Source organism: Phalacrocorax carbo, chromosome 8, assembly GCF_963921805.1.
Source record: "Phalacrocorax carbo chromosome 8, bPhaCar2.1, whole genome shotgun sequence".
NCBI lineage: Eukaryota > Metazoa > Chordata > Aves > Suliformes > Phalacrocoracidae > Phalacrocorax > Phalacrocorax carbo.
Genome location: NC_087520.1, coordinates 35,897,179 through 35,908,212, shown reverse-complemented (window position 1 = coordinate 35,908,212; position 11,034 = coordinate 35,897,179). Strand labels below are relative to the sequence as shown.

The window sequence follows — 11,034 nt, the reverse complement described above, 5'->3', positions numbered from 1 at the left end:
CAATTATTCCAATGTTAGTTTTGGCCACGTAATACCTGTGCTTTTATTTAATATATTTATGATGCTGTCCATCACATTTTGTTTGCCTGATCCATTAAATAAGAAATCAGGACACTGAAGGAAAATTCAGTATTTAAAAGTTAGAGAGTTTTGTGTTTTTTTTTTTAAATTCAACACCTGACAAATCTTGTCTTGACCAAAGAACACCATGGATAACAACACCAGCAGCAATATAGCATTAAGTCCAGCATTAAGTCCTCTTTGTTTCCAAGTTCATTCAGGCTTGATCTCTAAGCAGGTCCAATGGCTGCAACACCACAACAGATGAGAATTTACTCACTGCTGACAACCCCGCAGAGGCAAAATGGACTGGCCCATCTTCTAGCGGAAAAGTTGTACAAGCACAGGACTCTCCTTAGTGAATCCTTCTGTAGAAGCTCAATCATGCCACCACCTTTGTCCACCTCCCCACGCACACATTATCCCACATTAACCAGTGTTTCAAGAGCATCACCAATATTGCCAATCCACAACACTCACTCAACCATCTGTGCCTTTGCTCAGTTCTTACCCTTACTTGCTCAGTGCTTTCACCTTGCACCTAAAGTGCCTGGATACTAAAAATCCTGACCGCATCAAGGTAGGACTGGCAACCTACAGCCCATGAGGTGGCAGAGCATTGCCCACCCACTCTGGCATTTCAGCCCCAAAATTCCTTTTCAGTCCAGAACTGCAAACCACAAGACGGAGCATTTTGGCCCACTACAGTGTACCAGACTGAGAAACCTCCACAAGAGCAATCCCACCACAACCCCTTTAGCCATAAAGCAGTTCCATGTGCTACATACAACCTCTCATCGAGGACCGCTTATACATGTTTTTTCATTAACTCCGGCATCTGTGAAGTTTGTCTTGTCAGAGACATAGTAACAGAACACTCAGACAGGGTTGGTTTGTTTGATGTTTAACCCCTACGCCACTGTCTTGCATAGGAAATACGTTTAGCAACTGCACTTACTGGATTATCAGCTGCTGAACCACAACATTTGGTATGCTGAGTTTGTGTGTTGCCTTTAAAGATGAAGACAATGTTTTAGTACTTTAATATGTCCATTTATTAAACAGAAAGTCCTTCACAAATGATTCCATACTATATTGATCAAGATAAGCGTTAGAAAACTACCATTTTCCCTACATACAAAAATACAGGCTTTTACCACTATGAAGACATGATCAGAAGACTACCATGAAAATCCATAGAGCTCAAATCTTCAAATATCAGAGAGACAACTAAATTAAAAAAAAATTTACAAAAAGTATTGTGCACATATATGAGACTAGAAAAGCAAAATTACACTTAAAACTGATAAATACACCATTTAAATTATAACAGTATGGATTTTAAAAACAAGACTGATTTCTGTATTGTAAGCCATTACAATTCTTCAGCTTGTGTTTTTGATTAGCATAAAAAACAGAAAAGAAGCACACAACATCCTGAAAAATCATGACTGGTGTAAGAACAAGCTGGAGGTTATGTTTTCTTGTGGAGTTACTGTGCCTTTGAAACTGGTCAAGCATTAACAGCACAACTTGCACATACAGAGCCGGAAGATGCTACACTTACACATGTAAGTTACAGCTGTCGATACTGAGGGGACAGTGATCACAGCTGGTAGGTACCACTACAGAAAGCGTCTATTTTATCAGCTGGCCTCATGTGCAGTTTGAGAACTTCAGGAACACTTAAGAAAATGTGAAATTGCTTCAAGGCTGTAAATTGTCTCTATATGAACATTTGCTAACCTGTGATATTCTTCAGATCCTTGATCAGGGTTTGGTGATAAACAGGTACCTGATCTGCAGTCGCCTAAGTCAACAGGGAATTTTGCCTGAGTACGGACAAGAGGTTCTGCATTCACACATAGAGTGTGTTTGTAAGATTCTCCTTGGTAAAACATTACAATTTTTCTTACTTGAAAAGCAAAATACCAAGGGTATTATACAGCAGACCTGTGCTCATACAATAAAAGGAAATTGCATCCCCTTTGCTCAGTCTGAGATGGAATTCTAACCCACTATTTCAACTAATACTTCTGAGCTGTTCACAATTACAAATCTGTCAGTATAGGACCTGTACCCCCAAGGGATAAAGTCTTTCAGCCAGGCCTGGATGCTCCTTCCTTGGACACCATAAATGATGAGCTAGAATCTGAATGTTTAGATCACACCTGCTATGTTTTTCTAGAGGACCCAGAATCAGTACTGAGGATACAGATATCCCGCACTGAGCATCTCTTTACACAAGTCTCAGGGAAAGAAATTCAATACCTTCTAGCTTACATCAAGAACCCGCTTTGTCTCCATCTTCCAGGCAGCAGCTGAAGGCAGAGCAGAGCAAAAGTAATACAATCTTTTGATTCACCATAATACAGATTTACTATTTAGTGCACAGAGGGAAAGCAGTGACTGCAGTAGCCATAAAACTGGTATTAGTGGAAACAAAGCACAATGAAGCCAGAGATGCATTAGTGACTCACATTACAAAAATAGTGTTTACTGGTTTAATAAATTTACATCTCTATTTTTGTGAATGACAAGTGCTTATACCACACATGGAAGGCACACTAGGTGAAGCAGTTTTTTCGGTATTTGTTTACAATTCTGTGAAAAGACATACAAAGTGTCAACTTTCAAATCAAAATTGAGCATTATAGTGAGAAATAAATACATACTTTACTATTTTATTGTGGGTTCCCGAACCCTTACAAACTTCAAAATATACAAATAGTTTCAAAATGACACTAACACAGAAGAGAGTAAGTCTAGACAGATATAATGATTAGCTAAGTCATTTGTTATATTATGTCATAAATGTTGTGTCTTAAGTATAGAAATAATTTTAAAATGCAATAAATTGGCCACAATATATAAATCAAAATATTTTCTTACTCCAAAACTGTGATGTATGAGTTAAAGCTGGATGAACTGTAGTGCTAAGATACACTCTCCCTCCACAATATCCAACAAGTAGAAACCGGTAAACATTCAAGATTAAAGTATAAACAGTAGAAAAATGAAGGTAGCAATTGTTGTAATAAAAGGGTGCTGGCCAGAACCACTTTAACCTGTAGACATCAGGATAAACATAACATTACTAAAAATATTTAGACATTTAGACCTTTAATCTCAAATAATACTTTGGGGATTAAAAGGTTACCAAAAGTGATAAATCAGCCTAGTTAAGAGAGGGTATTTTCTTTCAAACACATGAAGGTTTTAATTAAATATGTCTACTGAGACATTTGTCCAAAGCAAAACAAACACAATACCCTGAAACTTCCCACATTATAGACAATAGTCCATGACAGTCAGAAGAGGCAGATGGTCTATTTCATTCGGTTACGCACATCCAGGTGTTAAAACAGCTGTAGGGACCAGCCCCAATCAAAAAATAAGAAAAACCCCAGATACTCGGTTAATATGATCTGGCTATTGCTTATTGAAATGCTCCTGTGTCCTCATTCTGATTTCATGAAGATAGTTTCCATATCCTTCCATATGCGTTTTTTTTTTTTATTTTTACCCATTAAGTCCATGGTATACAGATAAAACCTTCATAGTAAACACAAAGCTCTATGTTATAAATATGTCATTCAAGGTAACTATGTATATTGTATATAAAATTAAATATCTTCTGTTTGCCAAGTATAATTTAAAAAGGAATATCTGCGGCTAGTTATAAAAAAATATTTATTAACCCATAGAGATTAAAAGGCAATTTCACTAACTCATCCATCCAGCACATTTGGAAGAGCTGTACTGGGGTTCTGGATAGGTAACTTCATCTAATCACATTTTCATGATAAATAGACAACTTTCATTTCTGGGCATATATAAGAACACTTTTGAAAGCTGCATATCCCAAAACAAAACTAGATTGTGTTGTATACTCTAAATTAAAGGCTATCATAAATCACAGTGTAAGCAGATTTTTTAAAAGATTATTTTAGAATACAAATGGTTAAATTAGACACAGATTTTTAAAAAGACAACACAAAAATAAAACCAAAACAAAGGAACTCTTTCAGGCTGATCAGCACTGCACTCTGTCAGACATATCCACCCAGGTGGCTAAGTGGCTAACAGGGAAATCAATAGACCAGGAAACACTCCAAAGTGGCATTCACAGATTTCCTGAATATTTGTATAAATTCATTTTTAACCAACTCCCTCTGTTAAAATAAAGAGGAATATGGCATAATTTCTACAACTATTTTCAAGCACTCTGCTGGGTTTTGTACCTATTTCACTTTTTCCAATTATTACTTTTGTTGCCATTAAAATTCACATACCCATCTGTTTGCACAGTCTTTCTGAGCTTTATTGGCCCTCCAAACAATCCATTATTTAATGCTATGAACAACAAGAACTAAGTACCCAATTTTCAAAAATGCTATGCGACTGCTTTATTTCAGTGGGACTGAGCAAAAATTACTCTGAAACTATCCTTTCTTCTAGATACACAGAACCCTTCCAATGCAAGCATTTACATCCTGCAGGTCTCTGTGAACCAACTACTACACTTCAGCTGAGCAGAAGTTATTTAATAATCACATTGATTTGTCAACATACCTCAGGTCTCAAGATGCACCATTAATGGCGGCGTAGAATCTCTCCAACTGTATTACACAGCCAGCACGGCCCCAGAGTTAGCAACAGAGAAACACTTCTACACCTACTTTACTACGGATTCAAGGTGTCTCTCTCTCCTTCACTAGATTACAGAAGCAATTTTATATTCTGCGGTTTGGGATTATTAATGTTCACATATAATTTTGAAAGTACTGGATTACTAAGCGTCAAGTTTGGGTTTCTCTCTCCTTCTCACCCTTTATCACATCTCAAATTCATGATCAGATTGTGCCTACCTTTTTATTTGTCCTAAATACCTGCTGAAGATTTTTGGCTCTAGAGCTTTCAGCGTAAGACCCATTGTTTATGCTCTGATTTTCATCTACAAAGCTGTGCAGCACCTTATCTGAGTAGGAGAGAGGATATTATTTTCTACACTATTTGAATAGCTCTTAAGGTTGGGGTTGTTTAAATTACGGCCCAAAAGCATTATTATTTCTTCTGTTGGGTAGTTGGTTTGGGTTCCCCCCACCCCAAAAGATAACAAGTAGGAGTGTCTACAAAGTTGTCATGAGACAAGAAAATAACCGATACAGAACAAGGACTAAGGGGGGGGGGCAGGATTACGTTTATAAAAATCACATATTAGATAAGCATTTGCTATGCCTGCACATCCCCAAAATAGCACAAAGTTGACAAATACCAAATTTGTTTAGGGACCTTAAAGTTCATGGAAAACTAGTGGTTAATTCACTCATAACAGTCCACATGCAGCTTGTAGCAGATCAATTCTCCTGCTGTGTTCCACAGCACTTTAAGAACCAGTAAGTTTGCTGCGTTAGGGAGGGGCAATCATTATATAGTACAAAATAATTCATGGGGGGTAGGGGGGAACCAAACAGTAAAATAATATTTTCTTAGGGAAGACTAGAAACTTTCCCAAGTTCTCCCATCTTTCTAGAACCAAAAATGAAATACAGATAAAACAATTATAGATCATATCATGAGATGCAATGAAAGGCGTGATAAAGCCTATGAAGAAGCACCCCACATTACTGATTTTATTTAAATTCACATGTAAGAGACATAAGCAAAAGATGAGGTGCTGCTTCCAAGGCACAGCTCATTGCTGGTACCATGCTTCTGAATACAAAGGCCAGGATGAATAGCACAGACTGAAATACAGGCATGAAATCTCTAGAGACAGTACCTTGTCTCTCAAAAAAGGCAGAGGTAGATGAATCTCTAATCCTCTCAACCACTAAGCATGTGGCTCCTACCAGAACGCTTACACTGACACACATGCAGTATACCACCTAGCTTCCAAAGTCCTAGGGGAAAGAATAAAAATCTCCCCAGTACATCCAGCCCAAACATCATAAGCTATCATAAAAGGGAAGATAACATACTTAAGCAAAAGGATGTTGGACGCAGTATTCTGTCTCCCTTATGCTGAAGCAGACACTATACAGATCAGTGAAGGAGGCTTAACAAGAATTAAATATTAAAATATAAGATAGATGAGGCATGAATATATGAAATGAAAGGAACAAGTGGAGAGTAAAAAAGAATCAACTTTACTAAGAAGCAATGAAACTGTCAAATCAGTTCTTAATTATGGTTTTAGAAACTTCTATTGTAGGCAGTTTGCACATCATTACAGGAATGTATGATAAATGAACTAGGGCTGAAAAACTGAGCATAGGTAGTATTAAACGGAAACCATATATTCTTACAACACTATACAACAGTTACTATGATGCTGCTCCAATCATATCTTATGTTTTAATTATGTCTGTGCATAGGTTTCAAAATTTCTACATGCAGAAATACATGGAGATTGCATATCTGAGCGCTGTTTGACGGAAGACGACTAATCAGAACCATTACAGTTTTCAGCACCTGTTCCTACAAGGTTCAACTGTTTAGCTTTAATTTAGTTTTATTTATAGTGGGGTTTGAGTCCCTTTATGGAGCTGAACAGCACCCTTAAGGACTAAATGAAATTATCCTGATATGCTCAGCAATTACAAGCAAGACTAACTGTCTGGGAGGAGTAATTTAATGTTGCTTTTCTGAGCAAGTTTCAAAAAAAAAAAATTTAAACTTTCTACGCTACTTTCTTCCTTCGGAACTTTGTTATGACAATTGTAGTTTGAATAGCAGTCTTAAAATATTACCACCTCTTCAATACCCCATGTAAAATTAGTTAGGAGAATCAACCATGTATATATCATATGATAATTGATGTTTCAAATTTAATTGTGTCTCTCAGCTACTTTATCTCCCTTCTATATAATCCAAATGGTAAATAATGTCTCCATAGAGTAATAAATGCTTAACTTCGATTTTTAGAAAGTATATACTGTGTAACACTAAAATCATCTTTGGTCCCCAAAAAAAGGAAATTACAAATTTACATTTGTTTTTCTGTTTTTACAAAGTGTATCAGATAGTATTTTTTTTTAATTAGTATTCTCTTTGAATTCTACCCTGAAAGCTGTGCTAAACTCAAGTCATGATATAAGGAATAAATAATGGCATACTGTTCTCAGCTCAGGAAAACTTATTTCACATGTAAAAGCACTCAAGGTCATTCAGGTATACCATACTACACAATGAAGTACTACGCTGTATTAGAAGTATAACTGTATCACTCTGCATTTGTCATTCCAGCTAAAAGGTAACAAAAGGTTTTCATGATCTCACTCCAGGAAAAGCTTGGTGAAGTTATCCTGCTTCTAGGTAAGGGAAGGTGTAAGGATTTGAAAGATACCAAGTTCATAAACGTACAGATGCATAAGACCTTCCACACCTCTGAAAAAACAGCATCAGCCCAGGGAATACAGGAGAGGAACAGGGAGTTCCATTTCAGTCCTTGCCATTAACCAGCAAACAGGATACACTCGTAATGAAAAGCCTTTGCTGTGCATCACTTCTGTTTCTTGATTTCATATGAGGATTCCACTTTAAAAGCATGGATTTTTTGGAGGATAATATTCTGTATTTGAGCAGGGGGGTTTGGATTTTTTTGGTGTGGTTTGGGGTTTTTTTTTTTTAAACAATCTCCATACAAACTCCTTTTTGCCAGTTTAAAATTCCAGTCTAGAAATGCTCATGCCTCCTTTAGAAAGGCTCTTTTAATAATTGACAATTTCTACAAACTCTCCTTGCAAACTTTGCCAATACTAGGCAAAATGCTGAAAAATAACCACTGTACTGGCAATAAAAAACTTCGTTATTTCGTACCACACTGAACATGGAACTGTCATTTACTTTTCATGAAACACACAGTAATCCCGGTGAGACATCGTCTGAATAAAATGTCTAAACCCAACAATAGAGGGTGGCTTAAATGGCTTGATTTTTTTTAAACTGGTGTTCCCTTTGGCATTAACTTGCAATGACATACAACATGTTACTATAGTAACTGGCAAACCATTGCTCCTTAAGAAAATGCAAGATTTCTTTAACCTCATTAGTAACTCTCTGAATTTTAATGTCCATTTAGCCTAAGTTGAAATGCACTGTAGACATCAGTAAATTGAAAATGAATATACATCATTTTTGTCACCAGTTTTTCACACATCAAAATAATTCTCTGTTGCTTGATTCAAACCTTGCAGCATTCAGTTCACACCTGTCGCTATCCCAGTTCCCTCCAGTATTAAAAAAGCCCAAGCACTTCTATTCATCTTTTGCTTGGTATAACCCGGCTTTCATATTTAAAAGTGACCTATTGCAACGCATTGCCGTTTGTTCTTAAGACTCCAGTTAACGGCATTCATCCACTTCAGAGTATACAGCTACATAAGAACACAATACAAAAAGCATTCAAGTGAAATGTGAGAAGTTCAGGCATACGTGGCATACAGTTCTGCTAATTTCAAAGATTTCATCGGCTTACACCAGAAAGGAATTAATCTCTCACCATCATCTCTCCTACATGTTCTTCATGTAACATGTAGGCATGCATATGCCAAATAATGGATTACATACATAAAAACAGTAATAAAGAAAAACCAAAAATATCAAGGGACATCTTCCTAATAATATTATGATATTGTCTAACTGATTACTGCAGAATTCAAATTTTGAGTAGAGAAAATATCCTTCTCTTCACTCGAAGTAAAATTGAAATTAAAAAACTTCAGTTACGTAAAACTATTTCTGAACAAATCAATACAACCATATTATCCTCCAATTATCTCAACTCATTTTCCAAAGACATATTAGGGGAAAAAATCTGCAGAAACAGCCAATTTATTTTTTTTTTTAAAATCAGTCTTACCTACTACCAACAGTTTTGAGGAGAAACAAACAACCCTCCAAAAAGGAAAATATTTATCTTACATGAATCACAATATTGCAACCGTAGAAACACTTTATAAGCCATGATGATTTTTCCCTAGTTCTTGCTTACCCAAGGCTTCTCAGAAAAGTTGAACCTTCAAAAACAACAAACAAACAAAAAAACTCAACAAAACCCACTACCCCAGAAAAAAAAAGCAAGCCATGACTGGAATGCAACTCTACTGGATGACAACTCCTTTATCTACTGTGCCGCTCAACCCCTTTTCTCCACCCTGTCTCCCAAGCTTATTTATTTTCCCAGTTTGGAATGAAAAATAGAATGTATCCCAACATTAGCAGAAAAACCACATACTTGCACTTGATGCATTATGGTGACCATTCAGAAAACATGCTAATTCTGCACAAATTCAGATCTGGCCAAGACCATGCATGAACTGAATATGGCAATTCCAGAGTAACCCATAGGGTAACTCCATCAACCAAAAACTGTGAAATGGTTGTCCATTTCAGCTATGTAAGTGCACTACTTAACACCAGCAGGAGATCTTGCAGATGAGAACTGAGCTGCACTGCCAAGGCTGCATGAGGATGGATACAGAGTTTGGTGGACACAATACATAGCTAAAGTTATTGCTCTTTGCCCTGACTTCTTTTTCGTGCATATTAAATGTACTTTTGGTGGACTTCTTTCTTATATTAACCAAGCAATGTGGTGCTGAGTCTCAATGTTTACAATAGATGAAACAATGGCAGAACATGTATATTCAAGACCTTGCACTTGGGACAGGAAAGGAAAGCATTGTGCAGTTAATCCAAAATAATAACATCCTGCAAAACACATATTATATACTATATAAGATATATAATATATGTATATATATGTGGATGTCTTAAACAGATCTTGTTTTTGAATGACCAACATTTACTGCCTTCACAACAGCTTCTGACTCAATGCATCTCTGCACGTATGCAGGGCTGGGCATTCTTTGCCACCATCTGATATTCCTTTTCTTCCTTAAAGAAAAACCCCTTTATTCCATGACGGAGTTAAGCACTTCTTTTCCCTTTGCAGTCCCATTTGAATGTCGCTTCATGCATCCAAACGCTGAATCTCAGGGCGATGATCTACTTCTCTGGATTCTGTCCGAGCACGTATGTAATCACTGGTCTGCCGACTACTTTGTTGTCTGCTGCTCATTCGCCACTTTTTAATAGCTAAATATGTGTTCACAGCATACACTGCCATTGCCAAGAAACCAAATATCTACAAGAAGTAGAAAGAATTGTCAAAGACAATTTTTGAAAACAAGAACAATAGTAGTTTCACAACAAATTCCTCAGAAACTTAGTTTTCTACTTTATTTGCACTGACAAATCATCACTGTCTGTAAAACTGAGGTTTTTTTCTTCAACGAACTAGAGAATTTGCAAAAGTGACTAAGATCAATGATCCCAGAAAGCAAAGTTCTCTGTCTATAAACGTGACAATTAAATCCTGCAATGCAACTTCAATAGAAGAACCGCTTGTAAAGAGAAATACAGCTCTTCATCCAACAGTTCATTCCTCATGGTGCACGTAACAGTGAATGAGTGACAAGAGCACAGATGACCAGTCCAGACTACCAGCCTGGAGAAGGAGCTAATTTGCAGTTCTTCCTATATGCTTCTGCAGAATTGTTGTGTGATTTGCAATGTCTTTGGCGGGGCGGGGGGCAGGGCAGGGAGAAAATAAAAAAAATTAAGGTTGCCAACTCAAGCACAAAATTATTTTGCTTGACCTTAGTTCTACATTTTAAAACTTGAAGTACTACTATACTTACTCCACAGAATAAAAGTGATCTGTAGTGAGCAAGAACAACTCAGCAAATTATATGTAAGCAGCTCCAATTTCTTGTGAATTTTTGTCTCTGCTTTTCTGTAGTCTTGCAGTACAGAGCAGTATCAACTAAGCTAGCTATAGAGAAAGAAGCAAGGCAAGTTCAAATGTTGAAGCATTCCCTGCAAGTCATTTTTCTGTATGTTCTTGCTTCAAGCCTTAAGACAAACAAGTCAAACGGTGGCAATACTTTCTAAATCCGAATAAGC

General features: G+C 36.8%; 1 protein-coding gene across 1 annotated transcript in view; it reads right to left on the bottom strand.

Moving 5' to 3' along the window:
• Window positions 1-1,091: 1,091 nt before the first annotated feature.
• Window positions 1,092-11,034, bottom strand: part of CMTM4 (CKLF like MARVEL transmembrane domain containing 4) — a 42,072-nt gene continuing 32,129 nt past the window's right edge. The window contains exon 4 of the mRNA XM_064459603.1: window positions 1,092-10,213. Within this exon, the coding sequence (XP_064315673.1) occupies window positions 10,040-10,213 (174 nt within the window). The 3' untranslated portion in view covers window positions 1,092-10,039. The remainder of the gene's footprint in view (window positions 10,214-11,034) is intronic.